We start from the raw sequence: 15,424 nt of genomic DNA on the forward strand, positions 1-15,424 counted from the left end.
GGGCCAGGTTAGTGGTTTTCGATCTATGTTCCCTGGAGCACACAGGAGCCCCAGTAGAGGTGCCTCAGAGGCTGGCAGGTGAGGTGGGGCTGGGACCAACTGTCCCAGTTTGCCTGGGACTAGGGGTTTCCATTTGGAAGCAGGGATGAGCTGTCACTCCAGGCGAGGCTACCCTGACAGGCTGGGGCTCTTCCACTCCGTGAGCCGGGGTACTTCACATCTATCTGTGCCACATTTTGATGCTCCACATGGGATGTGATTTGTAAACAAATGTTGAGCTCTAGTTAACGATGAGCCAGCCAAAGTGTTCGGGGAAAGAGTGGATTGAGGGCACATAAATAAAACATGAGATGAATAGGTGGGTGGATAGAGGAATGCTTAGGTATGAAATACACTGGGTCAGGTAAAATGTGAGTTGTGGGCACATAGATGTTCTCTGTCGACGTCCTGCCTCTTTTCTGGATGTTGGAACATTTCCTGATGGAACATTAGGGTAAGGTTTGACTTTCATGGCTCTGGTCATGGAGCCTTTCTGAAGGGGCTGGCTTCTGAGGTTTATGGGGTTCTCTCCTTCTTCTCTTCTGTTGCCGGCAGCCTGGCTCGAACTGGAGAAGGGACGAAGAGGGTCCGTCAGAAGGCAAATCCACTCAGTTGATTCCTTTTTACTTGGCTGAATGTACTCGGAGACTCAGAACAAGTGGAAAAAGAAGGGGTCACTTAATTCAGACAGAAAGAGAAAGAAGACTCAGTCTCTCTCGGTCCTCACCAGTCCCAAGGTGCTGGTCCCCCTGCCAGACACCAGAGGCCAGGACCCATTCTGAGTGGGGGTTGAGTTGCCCGTCCCCAGAACCCCACCACCACCCACAGAAAGCATGGAGCCTGCCCCCACCTCGGCCCCTCCCCACCTCCCTTCACGCCGCCGCGCCGCAGCTCCAGGGAAAGCAGCGTAGGACTCCCAAGTTCACAGCTTCTCCCCAGGCTCATTCCAAGGTTGGGGTGCTGAGTCAGCTCCCCTACCCCTGTCTCCTCCCGGACCTCGTCCCAGTCAGGCCCCATATGACCACCTCCGCGAGCAAGGCCAGAGTACTGGCAGTCGGCTCCCAGCCCAGATGACACTCCAGCTGCTCTGGCCTCCACCAAGCCTGACTGGGTCCCTCTCCCACCCCCTCTGGACCCGATGGCCCCTTTAGTTCCTTGAATTATTTCCAGAAAGTTTCCTCTGTTCCAGAGCTGGGCAACCGAGAGGATCTGGGTGATGCCGACCCTGCCCAAGGGGGGGCAGAAAGTTGGGGGTGTCCTGTCAGACACAGGAGGGGCCAGTGTGTGGGAGTAAGTGGGCAGGGAAGGGTCAAGGGGGCCCAAGTCAGGTCACTGAATCTTGCTGGGCCTTGAAGGATAAATTGGTTCATAAAAAGTTCATATTAAAGTTCCAAGTTGTGTCCACTAACCTCATTGTGGTAATCATTTTGCAATATATATACATCACTATTACATGTAAATACATCAAATAATTACGTCGTACACCTTAACCTTACACAATGTTATATGTCAATTCTATCTCCATAAAGCTGGAAAAAATTCCAAACTGGACATATGTTATCTCCTTACCACCCCCAAGATTCAAATTTCTAATCTGAGAAGAAGGTAGTTGCCCCCAGTCAATTAATACTTGGAAAACCAAGATCTGTAACTCCTTCCTCCTATGTCCTTCCAGGAGGAAGTGGAGGGTACACTGGCCTGGGGCTGGGGGCTGGACAGGATGGTGGGGAGCAGACCCCAGGGATAACCATGTACTGTCCTGTCTAAGGGTCTTGCCGGGGACCAGAGACAGCTTAGTGGGAGAGGAATGCTGTAAACTGAAAAGTGCTGCAACTACAGGCCACCGCCATCTTGGTGTTCTATGCCTCCCCAAGTTCTCAGAGCACGTAAAATGCAATGACACCCAAAGCGACCTGGGCTCCCGAGTCACATCCTGGAACAGAGAAAGGGCATCCATGGAGAGACTGGTGAAGTCAGCCCGTGTTTGGCTGTGCACTAGCCTGGTCTCCATCCTGATAATTATGTAAGATGTGACCATGAGGGGAAGTGGGTTTGGCCAGCACAAACTCTCTGCACTATAGTCAAGTCATCATCCCAGACCAAGTGGAGAAGAAAGAAACAGTTACAAGAAGACAAGCAGACTGACATAGGGGTACAACAGGGAACAAGCTTGTGATTCAGGGCTGTGTGTTTCTTTACTGAGCCTACATGATGGGCTGAGAGCTCAATGGCATTTTGTAATCTCTGAACAAACTGTCATCTGAGACGAAAGTATCTGCTTTCTCCTGGTGATAGCATCTCAGAAGCCACAAATGCTGCTGCAGTTTGTCACCTCCATTCATAATTGAAGGTGAGTGCAACTGCTGTTAGTGGTGGGTACAAATAAAGATGTCATTTTCTTGTCCCAGGGGCCTGGCATCCAGAGGAGGACATCTAAGGAGCATTTGGGAGGGGACATGTTGTTTGGGGGGATGGGACAGAGGGCGGCTATGCACCCCGGAAGGAGGTGGCTGCTCTCCTGCTCTCCCACCCACCAAGCCCAGATTCTGATGTGGCATCAAGAGTGCCCACCTTCCTGTCCAGAACTCTTAATCTAGACAGATCACACTTGCTATGTCTGCAGGACCTGCAGTAGACAGCAGACATAAATCAGGGCCACCAAGCTGAGTTAATCTATCCACATGCATGCTTTCAAAGCAGAGCCTCCAGCTGGTAGCAGAAGTTGGAGACAGCAGCAGCATCTGAAGCTGGTGCTGGCTCTGAGATGAAGGGGCTGCGTCCTAGGACCAGAAAGTGGCCTCGAAGAGCTGAGAGCCACCCTTGGCAGATAGCTGCAAGTACGTGGGGACTGCAAGGACCAGAAGTTGACAGCTGGGTGAGGTTGGGAGTACATTCTTCCCCAGACTGGCCAACACTTTGATTTTGGCCTCTAGGGACCCTGAACAGGGAACCCAGACAAGCTGTGCAGACTTCCGACCTGCAGAGCTGTGAACTCTGTGAATGCACAGGTAATGTTTGAAGCCGTAACTCTGGTCATTTGTCATGCAGCGAAGACTGAATATTCCCCATCTCCCTCCTCTGCTCATGCTGGCTCTTTTCTCTCACCCTCCAAGCTGCTCAGGCCAGAGGAACGGAACCTCGCAAGGAGGTGGCCCCTCCATATGTAGCCCAAGGGTCTGCCATGTTCAAGGGCTGGTTACTGCAGCCTTTAGACAGCTCTTCCCTCCCTCCCCCTCTTCTGCTTGTGTCCCCAGCACCACCCCTCCTCAGGGACCAGTGCCTCTCTCTTGGAGGCTGGTTACTTCCTCCTTCAAAGCCCCTGGCATCACTTCTGCCACCACCTGCCATTAGCCACTGCCTAGCTACTTAACTGGCCTACCTGCTCCATCACCATCACCTGTGTGGTCCTGGCTCTGGCCCTTCCCACTATATGACTCTCTCCAACCTACACAACCTGGTAGGTGGAACCCCGGGGAATCTCTTGGACCAAAAAGCTGGGGCTAGAGGAAGACACCTGACCAACGTCAACGAGTTAACATGGCAGGATGGGGTTTTGGCAGGTTGGCTTCCCAAGGCTCCCCCTTTCTAACATGCTATTATGCTCTTAAAATGTATTAAATACCAGTACATACAAGACAACATTTATGGACAATTATCTTGGTCAGTGTGGGCCACCACAGCAAAGAGTACAGATAGGATGGCTGAAACAGCACACATTCATTTCTCACGGCCCTGGAGGCTAGAAGTCTTAGATGTGGGTGCAGGCATGGTGGGGTTCTGGTGAAGGGTTCCTGGTTCACAGATGGCCCCCTTCTCGCTGTATCCTCACATGGCAGAGAACTCTAATGTCTTCTCCTCTTCTTTTAAGGACACTATTTCCACCATGGGGGCTCCACCTTCATGACCTCATCTAACCCTAATCCCCCCCCAAAGGCCCCACCTCCTAACACCATCACATTGGGTGTCAGGGGTTCAACATATAAATCTGGGGGAACATGAACATGCAAACCATGACAGAGAGTAAGATAAACATCATATTAAACAAATCCCACACAGACACCACTAAACCCAAAGACACAGAACACTATTGGTCTCCCTGATTCAATATGACCCTGTTTCCAACACAGAACTATCATTGAAGGGCGATGTGTGTGGTGGCCCCAATCTGTCCCCTGGCTGGTCAACTTTGCCTGTTGCTTTGGACCCTTTGCACCTTGGTTTCCCCAGCTATCATGCCAGGTCACTGGGTGAGAGGTGGGTCCTATTAAGGTGGCCCCTGGGCAGGCAACAGGTGCACCACAGAACCTGTCAGAAATGCAAGTTCCAAGGTGGTGCCCCCCCAGACCTGCTGAATCAGAAACTCGGGGCTAGTGCCCTGTTTTGACAGGCCCTTCAGGGAGTTCTGATGCTTGCTGGTGTTTGAAAACCACCAATTCTGGGATCACTGAAGGTAAGCCCAGCTTTGAGTCCTGGGACTTTGAGTCCAGGGAGCCTCCCAAGGCTTCAAGTCCAAACCCTTTGGTCTGGCAGTCAAGGTTTTCCTTTGGTTTCTGCTTCTGAATCCCAAGGCTTCCAGAAACTTCCAGTGCTGCTCTTTGAGAACACGAGGTCCGTTATAGAGGCAGGGGAGAGCGTGCTCAGCCAGGCTCAGGAGTGGGGCCAGGACGTGAGCCCCCGCCCTCCACAGGCCCATCTGTCTGCATGGGGCTGGCCACTTGCTTCCCTCCAGCCCAGTGTCCCAGAGCCAGCAATAAGCAGGGGCCGGACCCCACATCTCTCTCCGGAGGTGGTGAAGATCCTAAAAAGAGCAAGGTGGTGACAGACGAAGGAAGCAGCAATAGTGAACATTCCAGAAGTGTGGTGCTGGGAAGGGGGATGTTGAGGCAGTGCATGGACCGCCCGTTTCCAAACCCTGAGGAGGCAAACTCATGGTCTTCTGTCCAGTGTTGCTGAGAGGAGTTCTCTGGAGGGGTAACAAGCGTGGACCAGGCCACATTAACCTCCCAGGAACCCTCTCTGAGCTCTCACCTGGGGGTCTGGGGCTTCAGGTTAATTTTCCAATCTCCCCCTCAGCCTCTCACATGCTTGACAGGTGTGCAAACTAGGGACCAGATGGAGATGGAAGGGGCCTGACTTAGGGCCACTCACAGTAGGGATGGTGGTGTTCAGGTGAGTGCTGGGGGTGGGAACCCCATAATCAGTCACCCCTCCTTTACCCTCGGGCCCACGTATTGGGTCACCGTGAGGTCCTGACCTTGCCTCGGGATCACCATGCATCTCCTCCTCCTCACGGCCATAGCCAATGCAGGATGTTCTAGCCAACAATGACCTCAGGGGTCACTGGCCCTGCCCTAATGGGCAAAAGCTGTGTCCTGTGGCCTCAGGGAAAGCCAGGCAGGAGGGGGGGTGTGCTGCCATTCCCTTGGGGCAGTGGTCCTGGGGGCCTGGGAACAACAGGGGAATGAAGGCCCTGTCCGGCCTGCGGGCGGAGGCCGAGAGGCCAGGCTGCCCTCACTGTACCCATTTCCTTCACCCTGCACTTGGCCACCACAATTCACCCTACGAGGAATTTGTTCCATTTCCCTTGTTGCTGCCAACCCTGAAGTGCAGGATGGCAACCCAGGAAACACCCACACCCCCACCTTCAGCCGCCCCCTGCCTGGGAGCTAGAATTTTAAATGCTCAACTGGATGTCACATCCGATGTCCCAAAGGCCCCTAAAAACCAGATTGTCCCAAACTGAATGCAGCCTTCCCTGCGCAGATATGGGAGGATTCCCCCTTTAAGCCCTGAGCCTTTACCCCAAATTCCAACTCTGGAGAGCTCCTCTGTGCAGGGCCATGCATACAGCAGAAAGGGCCAATGGTCAGGCAAGCAGATTACAGCACGCTCACACCACAGGCCTGAGTAACCGCTAGCACCATCGCTGAGAAGGTCCCGCAAATGCAAAATGTTTAATGGGAGATGGTACACCTTAAAAAACAGACCACGATCTTCTCTGCACACTGTTATTATGATCATGAAAAATGTGTGAATACAATAAGAACCTAAAGTGAGGAAAACGCCTGTATTAAGTTGGTAAGATAATGAACTTTTTTTCCCCAGGTTTTTGTGAACGCTATTGTTGTTTAATTTTTTAGTAATAATTTTTTTCTGGGTGGGGGTATCATTTTCAACCCAAAGCAACCACGTGTGCGGTTTGCAAAGTGGCTCCTAGACTCCGGTTCCAGCCAGTGGCTGGGGCCACGTGAGCCACGCCTGCCTCCTGAAAGTACTAATGGTTTTTCTCCCTCCTCCCTCGTTCGCTCCTGTTGAGGACTGCGCTGTTGCACTGTTGAAAGGCCAGGCACCTTGCCAGACAGTCTTACTCAAGACAGAGCAAAGGCGCTGGCTGTGACATGCAGGGGAAGGAGGCCACTCGGGACCCAGCCTGGGCCAGCTTTGCCCCAACCTGAGCTGATGGCCTTCACTCAAGTGGATTTTACTGTAAATGTGCCGTGAAACCAGAGGACAGAAGCCTCTTCTTGTGGACAGATGCTGGGGCAAAGGCAGGACCTGGAGCAGGCCCCCTCTCTGCCCGCTCCTGCCTGGCTCCTCTGGGGGTGGATCCTCAATCGGAGAGGCTAAGTGTCCGTGCACCGTTACCTGGCAGATCTTAACGGAGTCATAGGCTTTTAGTTTTCTTGAGTCCTGGTTTGATTTCTTTTTGCAAGACCAGCAAACACAGGGTACCTGTGCACTGTGGGCACAGCTCTGCCCTTGCCTACGGCTGTGCGCATTTTGGAGGGAGAGCTGGGACTTCACAGCAATTCTCAAAGAGAGAGGGGTTCTGGGGAGAGGACAGCTTGGCTGGGCCTGGAGGGCAGGATGTGGCCATCAGCTGTGTTCTTCACTGAGTTAACTGTTTTTGCCCTTCCTTCCTGGGCCTCAGTTAGAAGGTGATAGAAGGTGGACCACCTTCTATCAGAGGCTCCTGGAGGGGAAGTGAGCAATGGGCATGGCAGGTTCATTCACACCTTGGCGGGGCCAGGGCACATTCTGTCCACACGTCATCCGGGGCCACCTCTCCAGGAAGTGCTCTGTGCTCCCAGCCCTGCTAACCGCCCTCTCTGGACCCTGCTGAAGCTTGCCACTCCTCATGCACAACCTCCCATGTCTGGGCCATGAGGGGCCACCCCCAGAGAGCAAGGCCACATCTTCTCTTGTCCTTCGAAGGCACAGATCTCTGTTCAGACCTCATCTGGGGGTCCCTGTTCTGCACTCTGCCTGCAGGGCCTCTGCTGAGGAGGACCCTGGTTGGTCTCATGGGTCTTCCCCTTGGTGACACATGAGGATTCCAGAGTGCCTGTCCTGTCCCAAATTGCTGTTTTCTAAGGTCAGGGCCTCTCCACAGCTGGACCAGGTTGCTGTCCTGAGACCAGAGGCCTTGAGTGTGGGGCTGGTTACCCTGTGGGTTGATGGCTACCCAGCTTGATGGGTAGGCTCTGTCCTTTCTGGATGGAGCTGTCCAGGAGGCTCACAGGACCCAGACTCCCCCAAGGGTGCTCACCTGCCCCAAAGCCCTCCAGGTTCTGCCTTCTCTTTCTACCCACTATGGCGTCTCCAAGAAAAGCCCACATGCCTCCACGCTCTCCCTCTCTCCTGCCTGGAAGACCCCTCCCCAGGAGCTGGAGCACCTTTGGCGATGGGAGGGCCCATGGGGAGGGGTCCCAAGACCTGGGTCCCTGGTGCTGGGGGCCACCTCTTCCCAGCCCCTGGGCTGCATGGCCTTGCCTGCAGCCCTCCCAGCACCCCCTCCTGCCCCAGCGGGCCGAGCTGGGATTACTGACACATACTTTGCACAAGTCCCAGCAGGCGGGCAGAGGCTCCTGTGCCCGCGGCCATGCATTTGCCCGCTTCCCTGGGCGGCAGCGGCACGTTTTGTCGGGGATGGAATGTGGAAGCACCAAAGTGTGAGACACCTCCAGGGTGTCACCTGGAGAGGCTGGGAGGGAGACCGAGGCAGAGCTGCTCTGGTGCATGGTGGGGACCCAGCCCCAGAGCCGGGGCTCAGTCAGGGGGATTGTAAAAACAGTCAGCTGTGTCCTCATGTCCCCAAGCACAGGCCACCTGATAGTTTCTGTTTATCACAGGAAAGATTCCATCCATTCATTCCTTCATTCATTTGTTCAACCAAATCTTATCTAGGAGCTGCAAGGGGTGAAGGGTCAAGAGGGGAGGAAGGAGAACAAATACCCCATGGGATTTCACAGCCTGGTGATATAGGTGCCGTCCTTGTGACAATTCTACAAAGGGAAGGACAGGTTCCCCTGGGATCAGGCAGCCTGGCTGGAGTCAGAGCCTTATTCTCCATCTCTTCATGTCACCTCACAGCATCCAGCCCAGCCAGGTGAGAAGTGAGGAGGCGGGTACAGTCAGATCAAGGACCAGCTGAGTGAGGCTAGGGGGAAGTGTGATGTGATGGCAGCTGCACTAGGTGGGGAGGGCATGCTGCTGGGGGGGGGGCGTGGATAAAGGCATGCCAGGATGGGGTCATCGATTGCTGTGTAACTGTGAATCAAACTACCCCAACTGTGCCTGGTGGAGTCTAGGGGACTTAGGCTGCAGTGCTGACCATGGTGGGGGTGGGGGGAGGATGTGGGCCTTGTAAACCTCGGATTCTCAGCCGCTGACGTGTCCATGGGAACCCTCCACCCAAAGCAGGCTGCTCCTTCCTCAGCCTCTGTTTCTACCCCTCCAGGGATGGGCAGCTCATTACCACCACTCTCAGACCCAGGAAACCTTTCCTATACTGAGCCAAAATCTGCCTCTTGGTCACCTGTAGCCTCTGCTGCCAGCCTTTGCTGGAGCCACACAGAAGTCCAGTCCTCCTTCCCCAAGAGCCTCTCACACACAGAACAGCAGTGGGGGTCTTCCCCTGACACTTCTCAACAATGGGTGGCTCCAGCCCTTCAACTACACTTAAAAGGGGCAAATACAAACTCTGGCATTTGGTTCCAAAACGCAAATGGCGAGTGCTGGGTAGCAAAGCCTTGAGGGGATGTGGTCCGCATGGATGTTCCTGGACTTGGGCATAGCAGGGGTTGCCTACCGTGGGGGGCTTTGGCTTCTCAAACTAGCTAGAGAACTTGGTTTGGGGGTTTTTAAACTTTCTAACCCATTCTTATAGATTATATTAAAATGCTGCACAAAATAATACATAATACATTTTAAAAACCTCCATGACTCTTCCCAAACACCTATTTTCAACTTCTGTTCTTGTTTCTTCATGGACAACCATTCATGGTTGGGCTCTGGTCTGTGGACTACATTTTGAGTATAACTGATACTTTCATGGACAGGTGGTACATCCAAGCCTTGCTTTCCCTGTCCTGGGCCACCCCTGCAGGACGGTGGCAGATCCCCTCTGGAACAAGGCAATTCCTATTCCTGCAGGCTGGAGATTTGTAATGGGGACCCACCATGCAAAGTGCGGTTTTACAACCTCCCCAGACTGTATTCCTCCTCAACTGTATTTATTCACCCTCTTCCCTGTCACAAAGAATTCCAGCAGGCTTGTGCAAATAAAACAAAATCATTTTTTTAAAAAATGACAAGAAGCCCAGTAAAATGCAGGGTTAGCCAGCTTGGGAGAAGCTGCCACACCTGAGCCCCAGACAGAGTCCCAAGTGTTTAGGTGGCCAAGTCAGAGAGAGCTGGATGTGAGAGGTGAGTGATGCTTTTGTGCTCTGGAAGGAGCGTGTGCCGTGGTGGGCTGTCAAGGAATCAAGATGATGGGTATTGAACTTGGTGGTACAAAACAAGTTTTCTGACCACACATATTTTACCTATGGTTGTTTCTAACATTGCTCCTCAAGAAAAGAACGTGCATTGGTGCTTCTGTGGAGGAACATCGTTCCCAGCACCCTGAGATCCTACAAGGCTGGGGGTGTCGAACCGGTGTCTGGATTTCTCTAGTTTCATAGGCTAGCCACTACCATCACCAGCCTCAGAGCTGCAGAGAGAGGCAGAGAGAGATAGAGACAGAGACACAGAGAGACAGAGACAGAGATAGATAGGGATAAATACAGACAGACAGAGACAAACAGGGACAGACAGACACACAGAGAGACAGAGAGATAGACAGAGACAGGGAGGTAGAGAGACACAGAGAGACAGAGAGAGAGACGTAGAGAGAGAGGGACAGACAAACAGGGCAGAGGGAGAAGGAAGGACTGGAGGGAGGGACAGGGCTGCCCTGGGGAGGGACTCGCAATGGTGCAGGCTCACAGAGGCAGGGCAGCTCAGGGAGTTTTGCTTGCTTGGGCCCTGCTTGCCTGAGAAGCCTCAGAGCCTGGCTCAGCCCTACCAGGTCCCATGTCATCTGACACAGGCAACCTCTCACCTTGTGTGGCTGCTCTTCCCTTCCTCCTCCTCCTCCTCCTCCTCAGCCCCCACCTCACCCACCCTTTGAGGCTGTGGGACCTGGGCAGTGCCTCCAGAGCCCTTGTTCACTCTCCCTGAACTCCACGTGCACCTTCACCCCCAAATAGTGGGTCCCACTGAGGGAAGCCTATATCCCACCTGGGACTGAGAAGGACCCCTGGGCCTGAAGAACCGGTGGGGCTGGCGCCAGGGAAGGCTGTGCAGAGAGGAGGTTCTAGAAGGTGGGGGGCAGGTGACAGCTGAGCTGGCCTTCCTTGGGGTCTGGACACATTCTCAGAGCGGGGTGTCTGCGTGCAGGTGAGTGTGGGGTGCCGGGGGCTAGTGAGGAGGGTGAAGAGGCAGTGAAAGGGGGGAGAACCAGAGAATGCTGCACTGGGAGCATGTCTCAGGCTACTGGGCTGGCCCAGGGGTGGGAGAAGATGGGACGTGAACATGGGAACTTCCCGGGCCAGCTGGGGTGATGTTCATTCCAGGTGCCACTCAGTGCTGGGGAGCCCTAGGTCCAGCAGAAACTGGTGAGGAGCTGGGTGGCAGGAAGGGGGTCCCAACAGGGAAAGGGGGGCCGGGCTCTCTGGGCAGGTAAAAGCACTGCTGCTGGAGCTCTGGGGGCAGTGAGGGTATGGGGTTAGAGTGGAGGGTGGGAGGGCAGTGAGAACAGAGGCAGAAGATGGTGGGAATGGAGCACTGCAACCTGGTGGGGGAAATGAATGGGCCTGGCCCCACGGTGAGGGGGCAGGGGAGAAAACAGGCTGACCTCCAGGGCCCTGGCTAGGCCAGGGGGGGATCGCAAGATGCCATCAGCCCAGACACGGGAAGTAGGAGGCAGGTGCCCAAAGTACATCATGGAGCACAGGTGCACCCTGGGTATCGTTCTTCAAGGGTTCCACGTGTTCCCCTTGACCATGAGGCCTGTTCTGTGTTCACATGGATCCTTCTGATCAATTCTAATTAAACAAGAATTCAGTCTGGACACGGAGAGTGAGGGGGAGGGGGCTAGGGCCTCCCTGTAGGTTTGCAGTACATGGCCCTGTAAGGAGCTGGCATCTGGCCATGCTATGCCTCTGGGGTCATGTGCCCAGGCCTCTGTCCTGTCACCTCCCAGATGTCTTCTCTGGATCCCACCCCCCACCCCGTTGTCTGTCACACAAGGAGCACAGACCTCTTGGAGGTCTCTGTAGCTTTCAACATTCTGGTCTTAGGGCTGTCCCCCTGTGCCTCTGTTGGGACCTGTCTCTGGACCTTGAGCATCTAGGGTGAAGGACACTTCCCAGACGGTCCTGGGGAGGCAGTTGGCTCTTTAAATTCCCACAGGATGCAGCACCACCTCCTCCTCTCCTTCCACCCTCCCACCAAGACCACACCAACTTCAAAGCCTAATTACTCCCAATTTGGGCTGTTTCCTTGTTTCTCCAGGTGAGGAAGTCCCTGTCACTTTCACTTTCATATGCGAGGAGCTGGGGGTGGGGTGGAGAGAAGTGATGAGAACAGTGGCTTTATTTTGGGGAGGGAAGGTGAAACAGAATACCAATTAGGGAGGCTGAGTGTGAAGGTGAGAAGTTATAAAGAGAGGGTCTCCCTCCAAGGCCTCTTGGGGAAGGGAGGGAAGCGGGAGAGGGGGAGGCAAGAGAAAGAAGGAGCCACCTGTGGGAAACTCCATCAGGTAGGGTATGAAGATAGAAAGCCTTCCGCCTGCTGTGAAACTCCATTTCTTTCTCTGTGAGCCCTCCTTTTCATTATGCTCACGTTCACTGTGGAGACACCACGTCCTTCCTGCGTCCAGCTGGCCTGGGGGCAGAGGGGAGGAGGAGAGGAAACTGCTGGTCCCCAGTAAGCCCTGAGGTTGTGGCCACCGAAGATGCTTCTTCCCAGGAAACAAGAGAATCACTGAATGTGAGAATCCTATGGAGAGCAAAGTGGGGGGGTTCCATGGCGCCGTCTTCCCTCTGGGGCCAAAAGGTTGCTCTAGACTCTTGATTGGGTGGGTCACTGACCGGGAGGCGGTGGGGAGAGGACGCCCCTCCCCAGGGATCTGGAGAATGCCGGATGCACCAAGCATGTCCCAGGATCCTTTCAAATGGAACACATACGGCCCAGGTGGAAAGGGTGACATACGTGTGTTGAGGAGAGCAAGGCCAGGGACACTCAGGGCCAAAAGGACAAAGATTCCACCGTGTAGGGTGGCCAGAGGCTGGTGACAGGGCCCCTTGATAGAAGAAGCTCAGGGGCGAAGGCGCTTCCACTAGCGCCCAGGAATGCGGCGGCGGCGGCGGGTTCTAATTAGAAGCCTGCGCGGAAGCGGGCGGCCGCGGGGCTCTCTCAGACGCGCTCCCTTGGTTCCCCGGGCGTCAGTGTCCCCGCGTCGGGAGGCCCGCCCGCTGCATCCTGTGCTCCAGAAGACGACCGGGCGCTGCAGGTGCCGCACGGCTGCGGGACGCGCGGGGGTCCCCGAAGCAAGTCCCTGCCGCCCCGCCACCTCTCCCAGGCCCTCGTACCCGCCGGTGCCTCCTTCTTGCCCCGCCCCGTCCCGCCAGGCTGCGCCTGGACCCGCGCCCCACACCTAGGGCGTCCCCGCTCCTGAACAATCTCGAAGAGAAAAATTATTATCGGATTAGATGTACTTCGGCTCACTCAGTCTCCCCCCGCCCCAACTTCCCCTCGGCGTAATTATTATAATTCCAGGCAAGCCGTCGGAGAGAGTTTCTGGCTGTGTGTGTGTGTGTGTGTGTGTGTGTGTGTGTGTGTGTGTCTGTGTGCGCGCGCGCATGTGTGTGTGAAGGCTTGTCTCCCATCTGGGTCTCCTCCAGCGGCGCGCCCAGACCGCTCGGCTCCCGCATTCCCCCCAGTTGTGTTCGTCAAATGTTGGGCATCTCAAAGCGCCCCTCCCCTCTCCACTGGGGAGCTGGGGTGGCCCTTGCCTGTGGGAGCTCTCTACCAAATTCGCTTCCCTCCTCCCCTCATGATATGTGCTGTAGACCCTCAGGACCCTTCCCTTGGTTTATCTGCACTTCCATCGCCAGATTTAGGAGGGTCTCACGGGAATGTGTCTTGTCTGGGGTGGAAGACGGAACGCCCCAGCCCTCTCAGATGTGGGTTCGCGGAGCCTCTCACTAAGGAGCCTTCAAACGCGATGCTTTCTCCCTCTTTACCTCTCCAGAAGCCCCTCCTTACCATCGCGGTCGGGACAGCGGCAGGAAGGCGCAGGAGGGCCGGGTGCTGGCCCCAATGCGCCCGCCACTCCCGGCCGGGTCCCCGCAGTCTTTACGTAACTACGCTGCTCCGAGCTGTTCGGTCTTGTCTCACTGACTTTGTTTTAAGGTGTGTGTGTGTGTGTGTGTGTGTGTGTGTGTGTGTGTGTGTGTGTGTAAGACATGTCCTTAAGGAAAGTCTCCGGTGGATCTCCCTCTCCCAGCTCGCCCTCCTGGCTTCTCTTGGCCTCTGGCTGCCCGAGCTTTCATGCCATCTGTGCTGTCCCACTTCCTGCCTCTCCCCAGCTCACTGCTCGCCCCGTCCGACGCCGGAGCCCCTCTATGCCCGAGGGATCAATGTCCGCGGAAACTCCGCCACCCGCGTCCCAGCCCCGGCCCGAACAGGTCGAAAGTGGCCGCCAAGGAAAACAAACCACCCTCGGAATAGGAGGGCTGGGCAGAGCGCGGGCTCTGGGCCACCGCGGGGCCCTGCCCGAGGGGACGGCGGCTGGGGGACGCACAGAGGCCGGGGAGAACGTGAGGAAGGCTCACTCACCACCAGATCGGGTAGTTGCCCAGCGCTTGCTTCAGGCCGTAGAGGAATATGAAATATCCGAGCGGGGCCATCGCCGGGCGGGAGATCTCGGAGGGCCAGGAGTCCGCCCCGAGAGCGCGGGCGCCGGAGCGGGCCGGGCCCTGGGAGCTCGCGGGCGGCGGCGCTGGGCCCTCCTGCGGCCTCGGGGTGCGCGGGGTGCGCGGGTGTGCGTGGGTGTGCGCGGGTGCGCGGGCTCCGAGGGCGGCGCTGCGCCAGGTGGGACGGCGGCCGGGCGGCGGGCCGGGGCCCGGGGCGGCGCGGGACGGCGGGGGCGGGGCAGCGCCGCGGGGGGCGCCCGCCGGGGCCTGGGCCGGGGCGGGGCAGGCAGGGGGCGGGCGGGGCCCTGGAAGCTAGCTCGGTGACGGCTGCAGCGCGGGCCCCTCCCGTGGCCGCGGGGTGCGCGGGGGTGCGCGGGTGCGCCGGCTCCAAGCTTTGCGCTGTGCCAGATGAGCAGCTGGCCTGGCGGCCGGCCGGCACCCGGAACTGCATGGTCCGCAGGTATCCCCTCCGAGCTCCTGGGCCGCGCCCCCTCGGGGCTCATGGGCGGCTCCTTAGGTGTGGAGCCCCGCGCGCCCTGCGCTCACAGTGCGACGCGCTGTCCAGCTCTCGCTCCTGCCCCTGCTCTGTCGCGCGCTCTGTCCCTTGTCCTCTAGGTGGTCGGGCTGCGCCTCCCTTTCGTCCATCTCCTTGCTGGGGGTCCGTTCGTCCGAGGCTTGTCTCCTCGAACAGCCCCTCGCTGGTCCGCTGGAAGCTGGGCCGATGGCGAGCGGCCAGAATGGGGGCGGCCTGTCTGGGCACCGCTGCTGGGTGGGCATCTAGGATGCAGCCACGTTTCTGAAAGTCACTATTGGGAAAAAGTCCAGCTCTGTTTAGGGCCCAGGTGTTGACGGCTCCTCTTTCTCCCCCACACCCCACCAGGGAAGGGAATGGCCGTCCTGGTGCTTCCGGCCCCCAAGGACAGTGTAGCCGGTTAGCGCCCTGGCTCAGGGACCACTGACAGCGGTGTCTGCCCAAGGCTGCTGGCCTCTTCAGCCAGAAGGAATTTCTGACAACTTAGAAGGGAAGACCAGAGAGGGAAAGTGACTTATCCAAGGTCACAAAGAGTGACTAGCCAGTTCTCCAGCTCCCAGTCCAATGCAAAGCTCTGTTTGCATATTCACATGCAGCCCAGGGAGAAAGG

The 15,424-nt window shown here is 56.4% G+C and overlaps 1 protein-coding gene across 1 annotated transcript in view; it reads right to left on the reverse strand.

Annotated features, from left to right (window-relative positions):
- Positions 1 to 14,441, reverse strand: part of WNT3A (Wnt family member 3A) — a 48,896-nt gene extending 34,455 nt beyond the window's left edge. Inside the window, exon 1 of the mRNA XM_059060772.2 lies at positions 14,206 to 14,441. Coding sequence (XP_058916755.1) covers positions 14,206 to 14,276 — 71 coding nt within the window. The 5' untranslated portion in view covers positions 14,277 to 14,441. The remainder of the gene's footprint in view (positions 1 to 14,205) is intronic.
- Between the last annotated feature and the right edge of the window lie 983 nt (positions 14,442 to 15,424).

This window comes from Kogia breviceps, chromosome 4 (genome assembly GCF_026419965.1).
Source record: "Kogia breviceps isolate mKogBre1 chromosome 4, mKogBre1 haplotype 1, whole genome shotgun sequence".
Taxonomy (NCBI): domain Eukaryota; kingdom Metazoa; phylum Chordata; class Mammalia; order Artiodactyla; family Physeteridae; genus Kogia; species Kogia breviceps.